The sequence below is a fragment of the Sycon ciliatum genome, chromosome 2 (genome assembly GCF_964019385.1).
Source record: "Sycon ciliatum chromosome 2, ocSycCili1.1, whole genome shotgun sequence".
In the NCBI taxonomy this organism is placed as follows: Eukaryota; Metazoa; Porifera; class Calcarea; order Leucosolenida; family Sycettidae; genus Sycon; species Sycon ciliatum.
Window position 1 is genome coordinate 14207832 of NC_088644.1, and position 25000 is coordinate 14232831.

The following is a 25000-nucleotide window of genomic DNA, read 5'->3' on the forward strand; positions in this document are numbered from 1 at the left end:
CAAGCCACTCTCGAAAAGAAGCCTGGACTAGTATTCGCGAGGTGACCAGGTAGTGACATATAGTAAGGTCAAGCATGTACAAAAGATCTCGTTCATGTGCTCACACGCACATACAAGTATCGGTATGCACCGGTACATGTCCCGGTCAACGTAGTGTGTGAGAACTAACTCGGGGCTGAGTTGCTTTGAATATTAAAATTTTAGGGATTTGATTGGAATACTGGTATGGATTTAAATAATGAAAGCCCCTCTTGAATAGAAGCCTTCTCGAAATTGACATTGAAAAATATCTAATCGAGTGAGTTTGGTAAGTTGAATGTCACTAGGACTAGGAGTCGTGCTTGCTCCGGTTTGTTCTTTTCAGTATGTTTTGTTCAATTCTCACGACACTGTCACACACGTGCGCGCATACACATACCATGTACTCCCGTCAAAAAGAGAAGTACGAAAATTTGGAAAGCACAGAGGGTTCCGTCATTTTTTTTTAAACTTTATGGCAATGATAATGGACACACTGTGAATGAAACAGATCAAGACTTGTGCTAGACAACTACCAGTACTAAATCCACATGACTGGCGAAACCGAAGGCAAAGGTAACAACTCACTGTGCACACCTGGCCTACACCATACTGACTACGTCGGGATATACCAGTCAAGATCAAGACAGTACACACACACACCACACACACACACACATTACACCACACACACACACTCCCTCTCTCTCTCTCTCTCTCTCTCTCTCTCTCTCTCTCTCTCTCTCTCTCTCTCTCTCTCTCTCTCTCTCTCTCTCTCTCTAACTAGCAAGCAGGTTTGGTAGATACGTGCACCGGTTAAAGGATGCACTACTAGTATACGTCTGTCGGTCAAATCTTTTTTGAAGCAAGGAACAAACCTGCTTACCCAGCTGACGTAGGTACGATCGCGCACGGAAGCCGCTTATAGAGTCCTTGTCGTTTTGACGACGCCACATCCTGTCGCATAAACGACCAGTAGCACAGAGGCACACGTCAATACGAGCTAGAAGGCGCTCTAATTATGCTGCCAATGGCGATCCGTTACAGGCCAAAAACATGCCTGAATGACTTAGTAGCACTGCGAGAATACTGTTTACAAGCCACTACAGATGGATGAGAAATACAAGCTCTCTTTTCATTGTGATGCATATTTACAGCTGTCATCAAATATTCCAGGAACAAACGAACATGGACTGATATTTCTGCATCTAGTCTCGCCACCATTGACTTCCACTCGAACAGAGAGCTTCGAGATTGCAGCAGAAATGAATTCGAAGCAGACCAAATCACAGTCGTCTAGATCTAAGTCGTACCTGTACTAAGCCATGAGAAAATGCGCAGTAATCCAGGCACTGTCCAGCTGCTGGACAGAAGCAAGCGGCAGAGCAGCTTCCCAACACACTAGTGCCCAAGTTTTACCCTCGCTGAAGCTCGACAACATCACACTGGCACAACTAATCCCAAAAATCCATCTCCCAACTGCAACTACAGTCTACCTACACTACACACTACAGTGAAAGTCTTGGATTAGCATTTGACGAGACGTTGACAGACGGAGTCGAATCAGTGATGGTGATGGTTACTGTGGTTGCACCCACATCAAAAAAAAAGAAGAAAAAAAGTGACGAACTGCTTCGCGCAACAAAGCTGGGTCTAACTGGCGCCATCTTGGAATCATGCACGCTTGCTCGCTGTTACCAAGCAACGAGTGCGAGTAACACAAGCGCGCAAAAAAAAAAGAGACAAGAACTACAACTGTACGTAGAACCAAGAGTACATAACCCCCCGGGGGGTTAATACTCTTGGTAGAACTAGAATTGAGTAGAAGCGTGCAAAACGTCAAGAAAATAGTGAAGTGTTTTGTTGTAGAAATCAAGTCCTTTTCATGCATGTACGAATGCAGATTGATTGATTGATTGATTACGAAGTAGTTGTGTGATCATGGTTCTCTACATATTCAATACTAATATTATAGTAATAATCTTACAGTACTAATATTAGTAATAACCAGATACACTGTACAGGAAATCATGCATTCAAGTTGTAGAGAACTTTTGAAGTCAGAGGTTACTGCAGTAGAAAGGGAGGAGTGTGGAACACGTGTTGGACGGATAGACTGTGATATATCGATAGTGGATCGAGCACATACACGTAGTAACGTGCTGGGAAGTGTTTTCGTGTCAGTATTGTTGACTGTGACAACACCAATGACTTCAATGTGCCAGCACCGTGAGCAAGGTTATGTGCCAGCTGAGTACTTTACAACACAGCGTATGTGGTAGAATCATTGAGCCAAGATTATAAGCTCCTAGCTAGGGAGCTTATACACTCCTGATTGAGCCGACAGTCATCAGTATTCAGTCCCACAGCCGGCAGGGATACAACACTCCGATTATCACAGGCTCACCGGGACCGGTCTGGTTGGTCAGGTCATCGCCGCCAACATTTTGGGCACCGACTCGTGTTTCCTGCTGAGGAGATCATGTTTACCCGCCATTTATCATCATGCGCAAAGCAGGGAGTCGTAAAATACCGGTATTTTATGACCCCCTGACACAAAGACTGTCAAACTCAAAGTATGAAAGGCTAGGATATGCTGGCCAAAATTGCTTCCGGCAGTCCTGTTTAGGCAGCGCGTAGGGGTCCGAGTGTATGTGCATTTCTGCTACAACGAACCGTTCAGCTATAAAGTACTGATTCTCCTGCACACTGGTGTTCGTTATATCAGGAGTCGACTGTACATCAAGAGTACATAACTGGTTATCTACTCTTGCTTACATGTACATGTAGTTCCCAGGCTGTTCCGCTGACTCGTGCTGTGTACATAGCGCCAAGAGTACATAACCAGTGGTTGCTTACTCTTCATAGCGCGGCTTTAGCGCCCCAGGATAAGCGGTTCCACATACATGTAGATGATAGAAGCTACTACATGTACGAGTAAATAACGTGTCACAGTAGAGAGAGGATAGTCAATAGATGCATGTACAATCACATCATCACGGTTGCAAATAATAATTATAATTTAAAAAGCGCTGTGTCAAAACAGCAAAAGAAAGTCTGCTTCGCGCAGGCGTACATGTATAATTATTTACCGTATTTCCCCGAATATTATACTGTCCCCGGGGAAAATCGCGCAAAAAAATCGCAGAAAAACGCGGCATAATATGGCATAATTTGCGGTAAATATGCGGTGAATATTATTGATATGAGGCAAATTTCAGTGAGTATGTAGTGAAATCAATCAGTTACAAGTCTCTGGTGTAAGCACTCGTCATATTTGAGTACAAAGCTGCCACGATGAGATGTTGCTGACCGAACAGTGCACTGTGTGTACGTATAGTGCAACAAAAAAGTTCTAAAAACGCGGAAAAAACGCGATTTTCCCCGGGGACAGAATATAAATTATACGTCGCACCTTTTTACCCCGGCAAAAAATCAAGGCTAAGAAAGGGGTGTGACAATCGAGCATGACTTACTACATGCACATGTACTGAATCAGTACAAAGTCAATATTATCAAAACAATAATTGCTCAAACCTGAAAATGGGGGTGCGCCTTATAATCTGGGAAATACAGTAGTATTGTACATTGTACATGTATGCTTTTCCAATGCCACACAAGCAAGTTTGCAGTTTTCCGGGCTGTCGACCTTCGTCTCAGTGGTCACGTCGTCATCTCGGTGTAGGCATGGGCGGGTGATGCTAGTTATTTGCTGCGATAATGCTAAAGGCAATGCTCATAATATGAGGATATAATGCCACTTATAATGCTCACACTACTCCATAATGCCAGTTTGAAAGTTGGAAAAGTCGATTTAAGAAGGCCGTCTTGGATCAAGGCCAAAGCATAGTAGAAAAACTTAAAAACAGCAGTGAGCATGTTGTCTGAAAAAATCCACTGAGAAGGTTGATTTGCAACGTCAAGTCTCCAGACGAATCCGGACGGGTTCAGATGCACGATTTTAGGAACTGGACCTAGCCAGCTTCATGCATGACACCGTTGTCGACCGGCAATTATGCTTGTAATGCCAATTTTGCATGCGAAATGGTGTTATAATGCCAGCATTATGCCACCTGGAAAAAAGGGACTTAATGCCAGCCATAATGCTAGCATTACCCGCCCATGCCTATCTCGGTGGGCTAGGCTGATAATTTGCGACGGTGTCGGCCTTGGCGTTGGCCGCTAACATTACTTCCATGCGTATCGCACTGCACTGTACATGTTCTGTTCTTTTCTTTTTTTCCCTTGACCTATCAGCTGCCCTCGTGTGTGTGTGTGTTTCAGTTTCACAGCATAGTACTTTTCGGAGTCAGTTTTCTTCTGTTCTTCTGTTCTTCCTTTCGCGGCTGAACATCAACATGAGCTGTATGTTATGTACTCTTGGTATTATGGAAATGTCATTTTTTAATCTACATGTAGCTAAATTGCTAAAATGTGTACAAGTAAGTTAGTTGCTAGTTGTACAGTCATGTACATGTATTATCAAGAGTCCATAACCCTATAGGGGGCTTATGCCTTATGCCTGGACTCCCTGGTATTATGTCACATCATAATTTAATAATTATTATCATCATGTCAGCTCGTACTTGTAAAAAAAGTTGTATGACTCTATGAGTACATACAGTCGTAGGAAGAGTTCAGAGCAGGGACAAGTAGTACAATACTGGAGTATTGTACTATTCCCTGCAGACGGACTCTTGTCACCAGGGAGTAGTACTGTACTGTATGTTTTCGATTTCGACAAAGCTATCATCAAGAGTACATGAACTCTCTCACATCGCAAAGACCCCAAACTGTAAACAGTTATTTTACTGTAAAACTAGTAGTAAACTACGAAAATAGACCGCTGGAATGTGAACGCACTGCTCAGGGGTCGGATTTCAGTTGCCAGCACTGTAGTCTGTAGTGTAGATCTACGACTTACGAGTAGTTGTACGAGTCGTAGACCCCTCTACTCGCAGACCTAACTGACTACGAATCTGACTTCTCTTGAGTCTTGTACCATGTTTACTGTGTTGTAAAGCGGCCGTAACGAAGCCCCGACGACCATAAAGGCATAATGCACGACCGCGGAGGCGCAAGGGCATCACGCATACCGGTATGTGCGATCGCTGATCGACGAGTGATCGACTGATCGTACATCATGTACATGAGCTCGCATCTCGTACTCGCAGTCGTAGTACCGTCGTCATGCGTCATGATTGTCATGTATGTAGTCTACGTATATTCGCGTAGCGCATATTTTTTTGGTCTGGATATATCTGTCGTGCATGCACGCGTGGCCGAGGTCGAGGATCAAGGAGAGCATGCAAGCCTGAGCTGAACTGATGACTGATGTACACAGCTCACGTAGTTTTTCTGGCTTTCACCACTTGTACTGTTGTAGTCGCACAAGAGCAAATTTCTCTAAAGTTCACGCCAACCCTGGTGCCCCAGTTGCAGTTGCTTGTTGTGGATTCGGTAACCCATGGGTGTCCTGGGTTAGCCTTGTGTGAACCAACGTACGTGTAATAGTAGTAGATGATGTGCCTGCGAATGCAACATCTTCGTAGATAGTTGTTGGCGGTGAGGGATCGTCGCTCCTTATCCGGTGAGTAACTAACTTTTGTGGGGTATTGGGCATGGCAGTTTGTCTTCAAAGTTTGTGTGGATTTCGACCGTAGGCGTCGTTACTGTCGCACGTTTACCACTTATTCGGACTGATTCTAGTTCCGTTTTTGTCCAATCTGATCATAGTTTGACTGCTTGGTTGCTCTATTTCAAATTCCCACCAGCCGTGCCTGATCTCACGTTATGTACTCGTGCGAGATCTTGGTTCCTGATATGTACACCTTTTGTTTGTTAGTGTAGTCTTGAAGCTGGACTCTGATTTCCATGCTTTTGCTGTCTTTGGGTGCTGCAGCTGTCGCAATGGAGCAGTGCATGGCATTGTATGACTATCTCGCGAATCAAGATGAGGAGCTGAGTATTCGTAAAAATGAAAAACTTACACTGCTGGACAGTTCTAAAACTTGGTGGAGAGTTCAAAACGCTGGTGGATCAATCGGCTATGTCCCATCCAATTATTGCAAAAAAATCGACACACCTGCACCTGCACCTGTAGCACAACCAGCAGCATCTACTCCAATAAAGCACACTGCTGTCAAAGATGAAGCTGGAATGTATCAGCAAGTGGACATGACTTTCAATAAGAAGCCAACGAAGGTGGTGGCAATTGTCAAGTATCCGTATGCAGCCACAAGGGAAGATGAGCTCACGCTAAACAAAGGCGAACAGGTAACAGTAATAGAGAAGGAAGGCGATGGGTGGTGGAATGGAGAAGTCAATGGTGCATGCGGTTGGTTCCCGTCCAATTATGTGGAGGAGACGACTATTCCAGATCCTACCCCAGAGCCGACAATACAGAATTCAGTTGCACAAACACCGGCAGAACCGACAGTCATTTGCCGTGTGCGCGCACTTTATGCGTTTCAGTCTGGAAATCACGAGGAGTTATCGTTTGAGCGAGGCAACATGATGGATATCATCGACCAGCCAGAGAACGACCCAGACTGGTGGGAAGCACGGAAATCTGATGGATCGACTGGACTTGTGCCCCGCAACTACGTAGAAGTCGTCCATGATGATCCTCCAGTGCAGCAAAAGCCAGCCTTCCCTGCTGCAGGTCCAGCCGGTGCAGGCATGGGCGGTGGTGCTGCCAAGCCCCAGCTACCCGTGGGTCGTTCCTTTGAGAACAGGCCTTGGTTCCACGGGAAAATGTCTCGGAATCAGTGTGAAGGTCTCCTGGCTCGTGCGCGTGATGGTGACTTCCTAGTGCGAGAAAGCGAAAGCAAGGTATGTGTTGCTGGCAGAGTGCTGTGTGTGTGTGTGTGTGTGTGTGTGTGTGTGTGTGAGGAGGGGGGGGGCTTGTGTGTTTTGTTGGTGTTTGTATGGTGTACCTGTCATCAAGAGTATGTATCTTCTATAAGGAGGGCATGTGCAATTGCTTTGAGCAGCTGTTACCTTTTGTGTGCTTCCCATTCTCACGACCGGCGCATATCGAAAAGCGTGCATGTAGTGGTGCCTTGTACTCAGCATGATTAATAATTCCGCCTAAAGTAGTACTCGATCTCTGGACAGCTAGCTGTAGTGTAGATGACTGGGGCACATGGCTGTAGTAGAGCTTGACCATGATGATGTCAAAACGAAACTATGAAAGTCACACGTGTGACATATGTCGACTTGGATCCACGTGGATAGCACGTTGATGTGGTGCGTGGTGGGTAGATGGTGATAGAGCTGCATGCGTTTGCGTCTTGTTGATACCAGCGATGCTCCACTCACAGTTCGGCCAGTGTATTTAGTATTTACCTGCTTCTGCATTCCTTCTTATTTTTTTGAGCGTTTCGACCTGCTGTGAAGTAGCACTTTCAAATGCTGCTGTGTATTACATGGGGTTGAAGTTGGTTCTTTGTGTATCCGGATACCATTTGCACAACCAAGCATAAGGAGCTCCTTGCGGTTGTGCTCTCTAAAGTGTTTTGCACGTTGCGCTTAAGTTATGTGTACTATGTCAGTCCGCAAGGGAGTCATGAATGGTGTACTCTCGGGATTGGTTCACACACTATGTACACGTTTGTTCTGTACTCGTCGCAACATGAATGGCTAGCTGTCTGTAGCCTTGGGCTGGGCATGAGCATACCTGTATGTGTCATTTGAACACTAGATGAGATGATGTAGTGCACTCCTGAAGATCATGAGCTGAACGAATTGCAGTGGTTGACTACAGTACTATTAACCCTTTGGCTCCGCCATGACTCCACTATTTACGAAAGGCCATAATTTTCGCTTGAATTGTGTCAACTATCGGTCATAACTTACGTGATATTAGCCTGATTTTCACAACCTTGGGCTCTCCAGAAAGCTCTTCTCAGCACAAACACAATGAGCTGTCATCCAGCGAAATCGGAGTTGCAGGCCCAGCTCTACAGCCTAGGAAAGTCACTATATCGCTATGAATGCCCTCAATCCCTATCTCCTTCAGCCATTTCTCACCCAGCTCTGATTTTTTGGAATTGCCGTCGCAGATACCCAGCACCAGGGTCTACGCAAATTTTTTGATGACTGGTACTTGGGAATTCCCCGTTTCATACACGAAAATGCACTTGGAGCGAGCAAAGTGCCACCACCCAAATTTCTGGAAACAACTACACCAACGGATCAGGGTCTACGCAAATTTTTTGATGACTGGTACTTGGGAATTCCCCGTTTCATACACGAAAATGCACTTGGAGCGAGCAAAGTGCCACCACCCAAATTTCTGGAAACAACTACACCAACGGATAGTTTTGGATTTCGGCTACAACCTACATACTGTACAAGCAGAAGTATTCGTCTGGAACTTAATTTCGTCTTTTTCGTCCAAGGAGCTTTTGGACTAAATTAAATGCCGGACTAATGTCGATTTGTCCAGCTTTTCAATACACCCTTGAGGTCCATGGACGAAATTTTCAACAGGACAAACTCCCTTTCTTTGTAGTTGGACGAAATTATTGACCGACGACATTTTCTGCCTGTGCAGTACTTTGATTTTCACGATAGTACAATATTTGACTGAGCTATGGATGTTTGAAGTGATCGACGGAATACCGTCGAAAGATGTACTGCGCGGAGCCAAATGATAGCCTCCATCTCAAGTATTTTAGTTGGACTGTTAAAGCTCCACGTTGGTAATGCATGCTTGACCCAAGCCGTTCATGGAAGCAAGGTTGTTCTCTACATGTTGAAGTTCACCCAATGCTGCGAGTCCGCTAGGTACTGGTTTAACCTGGTAGCGCAACATGGCAGCAACCCATCCGTAGCAACAGAGGAACCCATTGGCAGCGACATCTGGTGCTAATTCACACAATGATTTTGTGATGAGTGACCTCCAAGAGCGATGTAACCTCTCGAGATGTGAGCAAGGCGATGTCACCAGACATTGTTTTTCTCAGTGCGCAATGTACCGTAAAGTGCTGTTGATCCGCCCCCTCTCTAATTTCTGTCGCCTGTCGAATTTCTACCTGTGAAGCAACTTTAGCGTATATTTCAAATGCTGTGCTGAACCGACGCATGCACTGCTGTACTCAATACATGCCTGTGCACAATCCAGCACGGCAAGTCTATCTTTCATGTACATGTAGGTGTACATAGTACTGCACTTGAGAGCCTTGATTCCCACCTCTTTCCCAAAAACCAGTTGGGAAGTGACACAGTCTGTCTGTGGGTGTTGGGGGGGGGGGGGGGGCAAAGGTACTTTACGCATCGTGCACTGTTTCTTGTGTGTTCCAAGTTGTCCTGTGGGATGCGTAGACCCAAGAAACGATATTGACATGGAAGATACCATACTGTCAGTCTTGTATGTTACGTATTGTGTGTCTCGTGTAGAAGCCCTGTTCTGAAAGCAACCCTGAATTTCCAGGATCATTCGTTAGCATGTGACAAAACTTGCAATACGTTGTATCAAGAGTAGATAAACAAGAGTGTGCAACTCCGGAGCTCTCCTGCACAATCTGCAGCCCACGGCGGAATTATTTGTTGACGTCACCTTTTTTCAGAAGAACGCGCATTTCGCCGCAGAGCAGTGTGAGAGCACATGCTGGGCACCGACCTTGTAGTGTAAAGCCGGCCAAGAGCACGAGGGAAAACTTTCCGAAAGACTCGCAGCTCGTGCGTCGTCTAAAAGATTACGTCAACAAAAAATTCCGCCGTGGGCCTACCCATCCGCGAGTTGCACACTCTTGTTTATCTACTCTTGGTTGTATGCATGTTGCAACCATGAGGCCTCAATATGCCGAAATACAGTTTTCATACTTTCAAGTTACGATAAGTACAGTATGCCAATATCATGTGTGGGGTACATGTATATTCGTCCCAGAGAACAGTTGGAAACAGAAAAACGGCACTTTGGGGGTTTCTTGCAAGTATATGTAATTTTCGAGCGATGCTTTATACATACTGACCTCCCATGAACATCTCAATCCCTTGACAAGACATGCAGAATCCCTGGATGGCACCAAAACACATGAAAAAGAGCTTTTCCTGCCAAAAAAACCCCGTTGGACAGCACAGGACTAGTGTATTTTGCGTGGAGCACAGTTCCACCCTGCAGGCTGCAGTGCAGTTTGATTATTCAGCGCGCGCCTATCGGTGTTGATCACGCAGACTGTAGGCTAGGCTTGTCTTTGAAAGTGCTGTGTACAGGGTCGAAGTGCGAGTGTGAAGGGTACAGTAGACTCGTACGCCCAAGAACGCGGTTTCAGAGGGCCAGCCTAGCAAAGTTCTTATTTTTCAGCGCCCCAGGCTACGTTCTTACGCGTCCAACATGACCCGTGACGCTCATGTACAATGCACTTTGCGCTACATGTACTGGTTGTACACTTTACATTCACGTGTAGTATGTAGCGCTGTACTGGGTGGTGTTTTCGCGAGGACCCGACAAGAGTTTGTGGTTGCGGACTTGTTTTTCGTGTACATGTACTCGGACAAGATCCGGTCCGGAAAGCCGGTAGCATTACCATTCTGATACAGAAACGTGCACATTCAATGTGCTCGCAAACCAATTAAAATTGGTTTGCGAGCATCTACGGCAAGAAAATATCGGCACGGTGCTTGTGATGTGACGTACGCTCTATAGCATGTCCTGGAGCAGCCGAAGAATCTTCCTTCCTGCAGCCCCTTTATTTGAGGAGTTTGATGGGCTGTGTTCCGTCATATGTGCTGAATAATCTCGAAGCATTTCCTGTCGCAGCCTGTGCTGGGTTGCACAAGGTTTTCTCTATCCGGATAGAGTTGTATTGCTACTGAAGCTATATGTAGCATGTAGTGGGGTTGCTGTTACCTTTCTTCACGGTTAGATTTGTTTTTTTTTGTCCTGGGATTGTAAATGTTTGGCTAGAGGCATATGACCGTGGCTGCTGTTGTGTCCCAGTGAACAGTTCCGTAGTGATAGAGAACGTGACAGGTGGTATCAAGCCACTGGCTTGGCTGCCAGTCATACCTCTGCCGTTTTTCCTGCTCTTCCTGTAGCGCTGGCAACTACTTATTTTAATTGAACTCGGATGGTGAGCCAATAATTATAGGTGTCAGGTCGCCGAGTGTCTCAGTACTCCTTGTCAGTTTTGTGCCATTTTGTCGCACTTGCTGACTGTATAAGATCTGGTTACGTTGGTGGACAGTTTGTCATAACTCGTAACATTTTATCCTTATCCTTTCTTCATCCTAACTTATTTTAATGCATGAGAAAAGCGAGTACTTGGCGATTTTCCATGTGCAAGTATAATATCAGCTAAATTTTGACACCGCCCGTTTCTTGGAACTTGGCCGTGATGTGATTCCGTGTACACAGAACTTAAGTGCAACAATGAGTACTGTGAGGGCTAGTGTATGCAAGTTTACCACATTCAATGATTCAACCATTCACCAAATGGCTTTTTTGTTTTAAAGTTGTATCTCTCCTGCTTGTGTGCGCTTGTGTGTGTGTGTGTGTGTGTGTGTGTGTGTGTGTGTGTGTGTGTGTGTGTGTGTGTGTGTGTGTGTGTGTGTGTATGTTACCCAGGCTGGCGACTACTCTATATCGATGAAATCACCAGGGAAGATTAAGCACTTCCGCATCCAGAGCCTTCCCGGTGGCCAGTATGGTATTGGGCCAAGGAAATTCACACAAATTGAGGAGCTGGTCGATCACTATACGAAAGCACATATTTACACGGCAGAGGACGGCACGCGTATGTATTTACAGCACGCTTTCCCCAAGTACTGAGCACCACCACATGTACATCTGCTGATAGGTCTTTCTTTGCTCTTTCTCTGTTCCTCGCCCCTCCCCCCCCCCCCCCCCCGCCATCACCCTAAATGCTACCATTACCCGAAGATTTAAAAGTCCTCTTTTCTGCTAGTTTTATTTTGTGTTGTGCGTATGTGCGTGTTGTAATTATTACTCGTCCTCTTGTAATATTGACCTTGTCCATATTGCATTGTGTGCCTCCCCCTATTTGCCTCTGTACGCATATGTATACTCTTTTCTTTTCTACCCTGGAACAATTATGGTGGCATTCTCAAAAATCAATGCCATAAATCAATGCCATGGTCGGTAGTCAATAGTGTGTCGTGCTTTCTTTGTCGGGGATAGTTTTTTTTGCTTTTCTGTTTTGCTGCCTTTTTGGGCATGTCCACTGTGTTGCCGTCGTGTTGCGCGCATCTTGTCCCCTTTCTATCTCTTCTTATCTACTCGCGCGCGATCTCTTGATTTTGTCCATTTGTTCCGACGGCTGTAGGAACTTGATGAGAGCCCGACTAAGTCTATTGACTCCTGCCACTGTTAGGTATGGGTGGTACGTTTGAAGTATCTCGGTGTACCACCCGAGCCTCACGGGCGATTCTAAGTATTGTTGATATTTGTCCTGCATGTGTTGTTTTTGTCTCTTTTTCTTTTCTTTTTTTTCTCGTTTATCATTTGGACCTCAGTGTAGGGCGCATGTTCCGCTATAGATTTAACTCTATTATCCAACTTGTCGAGACTTGTTGTTGTATGTTGCTTGCTGCTGTGCGTTCCGAGAGATATCAAAATTACTCTTGGTGATATGCACTGCGATCGTGTCCGTTGCTTGTGCGTACGTGCTCTGCATGCAAACCGGTACATGTATGTATATGTGTGCACTGGTGTCAGAGCCACTGATGCTAGTTGATGCATTAATTGCGCAGTGTACCACTGGCATGTGTTTTACTGCCTGGGCTGGGTGTCTTTGTTTGCTGCATGCGCATGCGGGAATTGCGTGCTTGTGCGAGCTGTTGGATCTGAGTACTACTACTAGTAGCACTGCCCCCTTGTCCCCCGTCACGTAGGGCATCCAATAACAATAAAATCAAGTGAGCCTATCCTGGTTACATGTACAGTATCAGAATTACATATGTACATCCACTGATATTTTTAGTTCCTTAGAGTTGAGCCTATCGGCAATGGGCAGGGTCTGATACCTAGTAACGGATGAGTCATTGATTGATTGATTAAAATGGCAAATGCTGCGATCTCAGTCTAGTTATCTATGAATAGTATGATCTCGGTGCTGTCACCTTGACTTGAGGCTGAGGTGTGGACATAATATAACACTGCCGGCGCTGGCACCTGGGTGCACGGTGCACCGGTGGTAGCGAGATGCGTACCTGCCGTGTTAGCTGCTCTTTATGGCCCGATCCAGCGCAGATACATCATTCACCCCAGTGTCTGGAGATATGTGGATTTTGTAGAGAAAAAAAATACAGGACTGGAGTTGTCATGGTAGCACTCGCGCTATCATCATTTTTCACTATTTTTACAGCCTGATCAGCTGTGCAGTACATTGTACAATCTACATGATGAGTAGGTACATCAGCACTCATCAGCAGTAACATCACTGCACTATATCTATGTATACCGGTAAGTAATGTTGTAATGAGTATGACTATGTTTTGTAGTCTACGAGCTCGCGAGTGCAGATCTATCTGGACTGAAGACTGAACAAACAACAAGAACATGCACGATACTATTAGTATTACTACAAACTACTAAGCTGATTGATACTGGTCTGTACCTGACTCAGGCCTGACTCTGAGTCCAGCCTGAGGCTGATGCCTGATGCCATGCATGCATGCAGCTCAGTGCAGTGATGACAAGAAAAATAATTAAAAATTTCTTTTCAAACAGCAGTCAACATTGTTTTACAGGTTGGATCATCATGATCATGGAGCTAGCACATTGAAATTTGATGTATCTTCTCCAGCATGAACCCCACGTTGGGTTCCGCCGTGAAATGGCGGACGAGCGTGCTGCTGTTCATACCGATCCTGGCCATAGCGGCTGTCGTGATGACTTTCGTCACTGCGCGCGAGGGGCACTTGTCTGCTCGCATGGCACAGAACTCACAGGAGGATGGCTACCTGGCCAAAACTGACAAAGGCAGAGCAACGCTCAGGCCGGATGGGGATGGAGTGGACGAAGCAGTTGGTCAATCTCTAACACACGATCTGGATCTAGGCAATGAGGAGTACCAGCACTGGGAAGGCAAGGCCCTTGCCGCAATGCGCGATGGCTCGCTGAAAGACGGACGCAAAATGTTCAAGCTGATCCAGGCGTTCGGCTCGCTACTGCCGCGGATCCAGCACGTGACGAAGATGGGCACGCCGAGCGTGGACCAGTTCAGAAATTACATAGCACCGGCCGGCCTGCCTGTTGTCTTCACCGACATGTACAAATCTCACCCGCTCCGAAAATGGTCCTGGGAAACCTTGAAAAAGCAGTATGGACACTTGAAATACGAAGACGTCAGGCAGGGAGCGCTGCACAATGACACGTCTCAATTCGGCAAGCGGAACGTGAACCGCGTGAGCGTCAAACTCAGTGACTTCATTGATCTTGTCAGTGGTGCTCGGAAAGCTAAAGGCAGCGCTGAAGAGGGTCTATACATTGCCAAGAAGCAGCTGCTTCCCAAGGAAGCAGTGCAGAAGGAGTTTCCCTATCCGCCATTCTACAGTGGCAATATGGACACCTGTTTCACGGAGCCCAGTTCCTGGTGAGCACGGCGGCATCGCTACTATTGCCGTAGGCTCTGTGCATTGGTATGCTCAATCTGAAAATGGACGCCGACTACATGTAGCCCCCCCCCCCCCTACTACAGATGGGATGACGTGGGGTGTGCACTCATGCCGAGCGGAACTGTAATCTAACCAATCACACAAACTGTGTATTGCATGCTGGTCACAAATGGCGTTATTGTGCTAGTGCCGGGGAACATCAGTAGTGGTCAAAGCGCTGGTCCGGCCAAGCAGGCCGACCGGACCGGTTCCGCCTGTCCCGAGGCTGCAGGAAGGTCTAGTAGGCACTGCTCAGACTGCAATACACTATTGCACTGCCTGAACGTATGTGTCAACAACTCGGACCCTTTGCCGCTCTATAGTTATTGTGTAGGCCTTTCACTGCATTCCCTGCAGCCCAAACGGGTAGATGATTATCTTGTGGGTGTCATTGCCCTGCACTGCATTCCCTGCAGCCCAAACGGGTAGATGATTATCTTGTGGGTGTCATTGCCCTGCACTGCATTCCCTGCTGCCCAAACGGGTAGATGATTATCTTGTGGGTGTCATTGCCCTGCACTGCATTCCCTGCAGCCCAAACGGGTAGATGATTATCTTGTGGGTGTCATTGCCCTGCACTGCATTCCCTGCAGCCCAAACGGGTAGATGATTATCTTGTGGGTGTCATTGCCCTGCAGCGCATTCCCTGCAGCCCAAACGGGTAGATGATTATCTTGTGGGTGTCATTGCCCTGCAGCGCAGATGGGGAGATAGTGGTGCTTTGTATGCACGATGAGCATTGCCTGTCTACTCAGTACTCCGAGACTCTTACCAGCTGGTCGAATGTGTAGCTGTTTGTGTGTGTGTGTGTGTGTGTATGTCGGGACTATGACGTGAGAAAGGCGCATGTATGGTCACCGTGTGGAAATACCCTGCTGTGACGATTTCATGCTTTGCTCGTCTGTTTGTTCAGGTTTGGCATGGCGGGCACCGTCACACAGGGCCATATTGACGCACGCGACAACTTTGCTTATCAGGTCATCGGTAAAAAGCGCTGGCATCTCTACTCACCGCAGGACTTCAAGCATCTGTATTTCACACAGCTGAAAGGTGCACTGGAGTGGAGCAAGGCTCTGGGAGAAGTTCCGGTCAATCTGAAGAAATACCCACGCGTAAAGAAGGCACGTGAACTGACGGTTGTGCTGAATGAAGGAGAGGTACAGTGCTTAGGGTCGGGTTTTTCACTGTGACTTTGATTGCTTGTTAGGGAGCATCTCATAAGTTCGCATTTTGTTTCTAAACGTAACGCATTTCGAAACGGGGGTAGGGGGGTAGCGCCCATTTCGGATAGAAAATGGACAGTTCGCACATTTTCTGGATGTGTACAATACAGTGCTGTGGATGTGCTAGACCGCTTCAGACAGCAGGGTACCGGGTGTGTTTTAGGTGTAGATCTAACCCTTGCACTACAATACACGCATGCAGGCTACTCAGAGGTGTCAAATGTCACGTACACCAGCCTGATCAAACCGTGTACCTGGCCAGCTTTGACAGTACAGTCGTTGTGGAGGAACTCTGTTTATGTGCGTGTACATGTCATTGATTGAACTAAGTATGTAACTTACTTGTACTCAGTAGATGCGGTACTACTGTATGTCATTCACTTCCACACTAGCAAAACATTCATGTCCATGTTTGTGCATACCATGGCATGGACATGTACAGTACAGTAGATCTACACTGAAAATGTGCGATAAGACTTTCAAATAGTGGGGGGAGGTAGGGGGGGGGGGGGTAAAGTCTATTCGAAATGCGTTACGTTTACAAAAAAAGTGCGAACTTATGAGATGTTCCCTTAGTGGTAACATAGACCTACATAGTGGTAACATAGACCTACATAGTGGTAGATGCGATACATGTAAGAGTACACTGATCCCATTCAGTGTGATTCTCCCTGTCCATTCAGTGTGATTCTCCCTGTCCATTCAGTGTGATTCTCCCTGTCCATTCAGTTTGATTCTCCCTGTCCATTCAGTGTGATTCTCCCTGTCCATTCAGTGTGATTCTCCCTGTCCATTCAGTGTGATTCTCCCTGTCCATTCAGTGTGATTCTCCCTGTCCATTCAGTGTGATTCTCCCTGTCCATTCAGTGTGATTCTCCCTGTCCATTCAGTGTGATTCTCCCTGTCCATTCAGTGTGATTCTCCCTGTCCATTCAGTGATCTTTTAGTTTAGCGCCACCTGCAAGTCTGAATGGTGGTGAGCTTGGTAAGGAATGCGGCTGAGTTGAGATTTGTTCGTAGTCGATGATAGTCATCTCAAGTCCTGTGGATTTCTCGGAAAGATCACACACTGTATCATCCTGCAACCTTGAAAAAACGTGTGTGGTAGATTATATAGGCAGGGTTCCTCCAGGGAGGCATTCTGAACATTTGTAGGAAAGCGTGCCAGTATATCTGCGTTCTTTCTCTCTCTCTCTCTCTCTCTCTCTCTCTCTCTCTCTCTCTCTCTCTCTCTCTCTCTCTCTCTCTCTCTCTCTCTCTCTCTCTCTCTCTCTCTCTCTCTCTCTCTCTCTCTCTCTCTCTCTCTCTCTCTCAGGTATTGTACTTGCCACGAGGCTGGGTGCACATTGTGGAGAACATCACGCCGGCTTTGATGCTCAACATTTGGCGCAAGGGCCCACCCGAGTTCCTCGCGCCCTGGTCGGAGAAGTACCGGCAGGACATTGCCAACATCTGTGACAAGCAGACAACTTGAGCCGAGTCCACTGGAGTGCTGTTCTGCTGGCAATGTGCCGACTACGAACAACCACTTCCATGATTAATGAGCATCTCTGCAAAAGCAGTGACCTAGTGACGGTAACTCTAATAGTGGCATCTATGCAGTGGTGTACCGGTATGCTAGCGTGAACCGCTGTGCTTGATCGGCCATATACCAGCGCATGATCTCTATGTTGTGGGTTGAGCATTTCTCATGCGTGCTCCACACGAGCAGTCTGTTCCAATACGTCAGCTGGCTGCATGGCAACGCATTGATGGGTGCTAAATGAGAATTTGGCAGCCCCAATCAGTGCCATCTCCATTGATACTCTGTGATCATTGAGTAATATTCCGATAATAACTTGGTTCGCTTGATGCTTGACGTGACTATTGTTATGATTTCGCAAACGTAGCTGGCTGTACACCTTCAAGTTAAGAATGTGATTTAGAATCATGCGACCATTGTCCAGTGCATGCCGGTGTCTTCTTTCTATTCTTACCGCCCAGAATCATCCAGAGTTATCTTCTTTCATCTTCCATAGCAAAGCCTATCCCACCTTCTAGGAGTTCTGCTGAATTGATTGAAAAGCACGATCTCCTGAAGACTGGCCTGACTTTGCTGCATAGTACATAATTGCTTTCATCATTTTTGTCATGCAGCTATATGCTCAAATTATTTTGCAGAGTTGCTTTCATGGATATTAATAATTATAAGAAGTAACTGATTTTTAGCCCCTATCCTCGGGGCACTCCACCCTATCCTCGGGGCACCCCACCCTATCCTCGGGGCACCCCACCCTATCCTCGGGGCACTCCACCAGTTCCGCGCACTACACTGACAGTTTGCCACCAGCAGCTGAGTAGTTGTCTGCGTGCACATGTAATTCAGTTCCTGCTGCCAAATTTGAAGACCGGTATACAGTTTGTTATACTATAAACGAAGGGAGGGTTTGATCTTGGGTGTGGCTCACAAGTTCACAGTGACTTTCAGATCATGGTCTGCTGGGCCCAGTCCCTCCTACACGAGCTAGGATGGTGACATGTCAGTGCAGTACAGTCACCAGCACACGAAAAAAAAAAAAAAAAGGAGAAAAAGAGAGTTTATCCAGCCCGGTAGGTGTGCTATTCGGTATTCCTGGCCTGAATGGCTACAGCTGGACCCGCTGATTCAACCATGTCCAGTGATAAGTATATAATATAACCTAACCAGTTGATTATATGGGAAATATAAACCTGTATACAAACCGAGGCGAAGCCGAGGTTTGTATATTGGTTTATATTTCCCATATTCAACTGAGTAGGTTATATTATGCTTATACTGAGCTGATATACAAACTCCCCTAGTGTGATCCTAAAAAAAAAAGGAGTTTATATACCGGTTTATACACCAGTTTATATACCAGTTTATATACCAGTTTATATTCTCGTCATCGAAGTACCTGTTATATGCAAAATACAAGTCTGGAGTGTTGTGTGGGGAGAGATGGGAGTTTGTATACAAGCTCAGTATAACCTGAAATAGCTGATGTAGCTGGGTGTTGTTGCTGCAGTCCACTGACGTCACACCGTCAGCGGTAGTCCGCCTTTCTTTATGTCCATCGTTGAGTACGGGTACTAGCAAGAGTACATCATTCTGTACTCTTGGTACCAGGCTTCTCAGTGGTCAGGACACCACCTTGTGCATTGGACCTAAATACAACACAAATAGGCACCAATTGCGCACATCACTGGCATTCATTCATCACGGCTGCAGGCTTGTTAACCCCTTGAGCGCTGATGGCGTACTAGTACGTCTAAAATACTATAATTATAGTAAGGCAGGTTCTGCATGACTTGCATCCAATATTCAGCAATAACACTGACGCTGGCAACTGCTATAACTAAACCGGTACGATAACTAAACACAGAGGACGTCAGCACAAGCTGACTACACGTACATGTATTGCCCAAAAGTACACATGATCTTCTGCTACACGACTTACCTCCCGTCACTGCATGTGCAGCATTGTTCAAGTCAGTAGTTGGCCATCCGACGTTCCAGTATTTGCCATGCAGAGTGTGCATAGTCCCTGTTTGTGTTTGACTAACCGGCGGCAATGCTTTCCATAGTCACCACTGACAAGTACACTAGGATGGTCTCACGCATTGTGGTGTGCCTAACCTCTCGTCTACGATGCCTGCCTGCCTGCCTTCCACATGCTCCTAAAGCATTCTCCAAACCACCCATATCATGGTAACATTTATTCCAGAAAACGCAGATCATGTGAACGTGGTAACACTTTTTAAAAGTACTGAAATGTGAAAAACCAAGCCGCTAGGTCTCCAAGTGCAGTATGTAAACCTTCCATGCACGAACACGAAATCACAAACTGTGTATTCAAAGAAGAATTGACTTTGAAGTGTGTTGGGATGGCCTACAAGAGAATACTAGCTGCTAATGTAGCCGGTGAAGAAGCAAAGGCAAAATAAAATGAAGCAAACGATGGCAGAAAAAGGTCATGTAGGCACAGTATGTAGCCGACCACTGAATGCAGGTAGCCTGTGATGCCAATCTGGTACACTGGAGGCCATATGGATAGTGAAGAACTGCAAACGTGTTGAGAAAGATGCTCGAGGCAAAGTCAGAGACAGCTTGTGTAGGTCAGTCCCCTCGCCGCCGCCTAGTAATAAGCACATTCACAAAGCCGACTGCCATCAGTTGAAAGTCATAAGCACACACACACATCCAGGCCATTGAACATATTGTACAGTGCATGCCTGCTAAATCAAGTGGAGAGGGGGGGGGGGGGCATGATGTTCATGAACATTGCTGGTACGTCGCACTGTTCGGTGAACTCTTCACATGCTCAATGATGTGGCGGCGTCAACGGACATGGAAATACCATTAAAGCGCCTTAACCCTTTACCGGCAAGTTACTTTTGTATATGAAATCCATAACATTTAGAACGATACCAATAACTCACAACGAGGCCACATTTTGTATGTGCAAGTTATGTTTTCTTGGAAGTCTAGTACTACTTCTTGACCATGGAAAAATTTATTTTCTCATACCACACACATACGCTGCTAAATTGGCACCTCTACGTCTAAACACGGAAATTGTACACATGCAAATCGTCAGAGTTCCGACATTGACATGATACTACCAAAACAAGTCGACTTCGGAGCGGAAACAAACGCTATAGCCATCACAAACTTCAGTGGCCATGCCTCGCTCGCAAATGAGAGCAGCATCGCCCCAGAATCGCTGTCGGAAAGCTCCGACGCGCTGCGCTGCCGTCACTCAAGTACGTAGAAAGTCGATGGGCTAAAATTCCGTCTCTGGGAGACTGTCGACACGGGGATCGCTCTCCATGGCTTCCCCACCATAAGCACCATCAGATTCTTCCAGGTACATCACGACGACATCATCTTCAGCGGCTGGCGCTCCCCATATTTGCGTGCGAATTTGCTTGGCGTGCGCACCGCTCCGTAATTTGAAATTCGCTTGCACCGGCGGCTGGAACGAAGTATTTTTCTATCTGTCGTCAGTCCCAGAGCGAATGACTGCTAGGTCGTCGTCGGAGAAGTTATCCGAGGACGAAAGGAACTCACTGCGCAAGAGAAATGCACCTGACGATGTTTTGACGGAGGCGGGCGGCATTGTCGGCGCGCGTGTATTTCCGTAAGTTTTCGATCGCGCAGTTCTCAATGAAATCAAATGGGACACGCGTGGATCTCTTCAGCTACCGATAGGATCATACCTAGGCTGTGTGAGGGCCACGGGAAATCCCCGTGGGCTGATGCTTCCCGTCATGCCAGGCATAGTTTTGTATGCCTGTCGAATGCGTCAACGTTGACGCATTCAAGTATGGGGCTGCCGGTAAAGGGTTAAAATCAAGTGGTTATATTATCAGACAGATTTGAACGCTGACAAAAGGTGCACTTTCACTTCACATCAGTTTGTTGAGGACTTTCTTTTATAATCATCATCAGCACCTCTGCATTAACAGCTATTCCTTACCAAGCATTAACAGCTATTCCTTACCAAGCATTAAGGGGCCGTCCGTAAATATCGATGTTTTTTTAGAGACGATATTGGTGCTTCTCTCCCTTGACCCCCCTCCCTCCCCCCAGAAGACGCACATGTACATCTAGATCATGGAATCAATATTAAAATTTTTTGGATGCTCATGAAGTGCCCAGGATGTTGAGGGTCCGGTGTAGGCGTGAAAATCCCGCCGCACTCACGCTGCATCGCCTGGGGCATGGGGGGAGCGAACCGGGTTGGCGCTGCAGTGCTCACAGCCATCGTGTACTGGTGTAGCCAAAGCGGCTACGCTCGGCCTCGGGCTTGAATTTTTTCAAATCCTTGTTCAGACAGTGAAGACTGGAAACTCTTGTGGAGTTCGTCCGTGTTTGTTCGCACTGCCTCTACGTCTTGAAAAAGGTCTCCTGCAGGCATCGTTCGGCCGATTTCCACAATCAATAGCTCATTCTTTTGCTCTTGAAATTCGCCATGGGTGCACAGCTTCCAATTTTTGATTTTGTTCTTGTGTCGCGAGTTTTAGCTCCGCGAACGGAAGCTGGTTTCACATTTCTTGTATAGCCATTTAGACGTCCGCGTGCAGGGATCGGCGAAACTTCAAATATTTACATCGATATTTTCCTGATGCTCGAAAAGACGCACATGGCTCAAACCCCCTCCCCCCCAGACGCACCAATATCGTCTCTAAAAAAACATCGATATTTACGGACGGCCCCTAACAGCTATTCCTTATCAAGCATTTCTTGTGTATTCACTACACAGCAGTGAACTAACGGACTTACAAAGTTTGAAGCTGCTCAGGAGAACCGGGATTCGAAACTACCCACATGCTGGCCTTCGACAATGCGGAGAATTGGCACAAATGGATGCTTGGTCTCCTTGGCGTAGTTCTGCCGAGAAAGGAGAGATCATGACACAGTCACCAGCCCGATCATACCCACTGTTATCTCCCTTCATACTGGTAGACCCAGCAACCATTCCCACTCAATGGCATTTCCCGGTTTTTTCGCTGAATGCTCACACAAATGGTACTGGGGGTTTAACTCACATGTCCATACTCGATTGCCTTGGAGCTCTCCCCCGAGCTCGCTTCCCTACCAATCCAGACAAAGATTTGTGTTCCGTCATCCAGAATAAATACTGTAGCAAACACACAGGGAGAACATAATCGCACAGTAAGAGATACGCAGCAACACATACACATATACTAATACCACCAAGAGTAGATAAACAAGAGTGTGCAACTCGCGGATGGGTAGGCCCATGGCGGAATTTTTTGTTGACGTAATCTTTTCGACGACGCACGAGCTGCGAGTCTTTCGGAAAGTTTTCCCTCGTGCTCTTGGCCGGCTTTACACAGGCTACAAGGTCGGTGCCCAGCACGTGCTCTCACACTGCTCGGCGGCGAAATGCGCGTTCTTCTAAAAAAAGGTGACGTCAACAAAAAATTCCGCCGTGGGCGGGGTATCTGCAGATTGTGCAGGAGAGATCCAGAGTTGCACACTCTTGTTTATCCACTCTTGATACTACTACACATACACACGTATACATCCACACGTGCACACATGCATATGATGCAGACAAACACCCAAACACACATATGTACACACATACACAGACAGACATGCACGCGCACACACGCACGCACACACCTACACACATACACCTACACACACACACACACACACACACACACACACACACACACACACACACACACACACACACACACACACACACACACATGCACGTACACACACCCCAGACCTCAGACATGCCCATCGCGGAAGCGATGATAGCGAACAGCTATGTTAGACATACCAACTTGTGCTGGGATTGCACCATTCAACAGCTTGCAAGGCTGATGAATTGGCCGCCACTATCTTTAGCCTGGTATCCACCACACAGCTGTTTGAAGTGACATTTTCTGGCCAGTGAATCCCTATTTTTCATTTTTCCATTTTTTTCTACACACACACACCACACCACATACTCCGGTATACACTGGCTGTTGGTAACCACCCAGGAGAATGAAAGAAAAGTCAGGAAGAGTCCGAGAAAGAGAAGAAAGACGTGTGCGACCATAAACGTCGGGAATTGAACCCGCAACCTCTCAATTGGAAATCGACTGCACATACCACTGCACCATATGGGACATACCTCAGACCTCAGACCTGCCCATCGCAGAAGCGATGATAGCGAACAGGTATATTAGACATAGCAACTTGTGCTGGGATTACATCATTCAACAGCTTGCAAGGCTGATGAATTGACCGCCACTATTTTTAGCCTGGTATCCACCACACAGCTGATTGAAGTGACTTTTTCTGGCCAGTGAATCCCTATTTTTTCATTTTTTCATTTTTTCTTTTTTTTCTACACACACACCACACCACATACTCCGGCATACACTGGCTGTTGGTAACCACCCAGGAGAAAGAAAGAAAAGTCAGGAAGAGTCCGAGAAAGAGAAGAAAGACGCGTGCGACCATAATCGTCGGAATTGAACCCGCAACCTCTCGATTGGAAATCGACTGCACATACCACTGCACCATATGGGACACACACACACACACACACACACACACACACACACACACACACACACACACACACACACACACGTGACACACACACACACACCCTGAGACGTGCATCATGAGTTTGAAAAGCCATGTGTACACCCAGGCATATACACTGAAGTTAGTCGGTTACCGTCATTGGAGTCCAGCCGGGATCTTTCGAACCGCTGGCCTTCTGCAATCTTAGTCATCTCCAGTCCACCGGATGCATCGCTGAGTCTGAGCAAGAAAATGAAAGGACAATCTTGAGACTAGAAGCATAATGAAAATGGACTGGATATTGTTTGTGGTAACACACCATGACTGAGTGATTAATTAACGCATTAGATGGCTACCTGGAACCTATTCGTTCACCAGACACAGTTCGAGATGGAGTGAGAGATAACAAGAGAGAAAGAGAGGGATAGAGGAAGAGAAGGAGAGTTGACTGTACTCACAAATACCAGAACATGTCAGATAGTCTACTCTGGATGCACATACCTGAGCAGCACTGGAACGAAGGTTTTAGAGTCGGACTCAAAGACCTGCATCAAGGCAAAACATCACAAGTTGGGCAAAGCTTGCTTCGAGCTTTCATTCTCACTTTCTCAGACGACTCTGAGAGAGCACATCCGTTCATCCAAACGTACAGTGGCAAGAAGCCACCACATCCCGCCGGTCTTTTGTAGTTCTTTAAATCTCTTATACTTCTGTCATCTCCTCTTCATTCACTTTCTACAGTGGTGCCATTGTCCTCATTAGGCAATTTTCCTGTTCTGGTTGCTTCCAATCTCTCTTCAACGGTATACAATTTTTTATACTTCAATACATCCGGATCGCGGCCTAATATTGCTGTAAGCTTCATTAGCGCAAGAACACACAACCAGGCTGCAGTTGGCGCCAGCACTGTACATTGCTGACCTGTTTTGGTTCACCTTCGGGCAGCGCCTGCCAGAATGGATGGGTCTGCGGCGTATGCGCCTCATCTGCAGCACATGCAAAATTGTCCAAGCAAAAAAAGAAACAGGGTTTTGAGAGGATCGGGGGAACTTCAAATTCAAAAGGATCA

At 46.6% G+C, this 25000-nt stretch overlaps 4 protein-coding genes across 4 annotated transcripts in view; 2 read left to right on the forward strand and 2 right to left on the reverse strand.

Moving 5' to 3' along the window:
- The window catches only part of LOC135808870 (mucin-2-like), a 13626-nt gene extending 12073 nt beyond the window's left edge, over window positions 1-1553 (reverse strand). Inside the window, exons 1-2 of the mRNA XM_065322111.1 lie at window positions 1332-1553; window positions 905-975 (exon numbers count right to left, since the gene is read on the reverse strand). Of these exons, the coding sequence (XP_065178183.1) occupies window positions 905-974 (70 nt within the window). The 5' untranslated portion in view covers window position 975; window positions 1332-1553. The remainder of the gene's footprint in view (window positions 1-904; window positions 976-1331) is intronic.
- A 3823-nt stretch (window positions 1554-5376) lies between these two features.
- On the forward strand, window positions 5377-12622 carry LOC135808871 (SH2/SH3 adapter protein NCK1-like). Its single transcript, XM_065322112.1, has 3 exons — window positions 5377-5608; window positions 5921-6852; window positions 11594-12622. Exons 2-3 carry the CDS (start codon window positions 5929-5931, stop codon window positions 11795-11797), a joined length of 1128 nt encoding a protein of 375 aa, XP_065178184.1. The 5' UTR covers window positions 5377-5608; window positions 5921-5928; the 3' UTR covers window positions 11798-12622.
- Window positions 12623-13697: 1075 nt separating this feature from the next.
- On the forward strand, window positions 13698-18067 carry LOC135808872 (HSPB1-associated protein 1-like). Its single transcript, XM_065322114.1, has 3 exons — window positions 13698-14582; window positions 15557-15800; window positions 17182-18067. Exons 1-3 carry the CDS (start codon window positions 13795-13797, stop codon window positions 17338-17340), a joined length of 1191 nt encoding a protein of 396 aa, XP_065178186.1. The 5' UTR covers window positions 13698-13794; the 3' UTR covers window positions 17341-18067.
- Window positions 18068-19606: 1539 nt separating this feature from the next.
- The window catches only part of LOC135808874 (gelsolin-like protein 2), a 14294-nt gene continuing 8900 nt past the window's right edge, over window positions 19607-25000 (reverse strand). The window contains exons 11-16 of the mRNA XM_065322116.1: window positions 24853-24917; window positions 24433-24476; window positions 24086-24171; window positions 22419-22510; window positions 22153-22260; window positions 19607-20002 (exon numbers count right to left, since the gene is read on the reverse strand). Coding sequence (XP_065178188.1) covers window positions 22168-22260; window positions 22419-22510; window positions 24086-24171; window positions 24433-24476; window positions 24853-24917 — 380 coding nt within the window. The 3' untranslated portion in view covers window positions 19607-20002; window positions 22153-22167. The remainder of the gene's footprint in view (window positions 20003-22152; window positions 22261-22418; window positions 22511-24085; window positions 24172-24432; window positions 24477-24852; window positions 24918-25000) is intronic.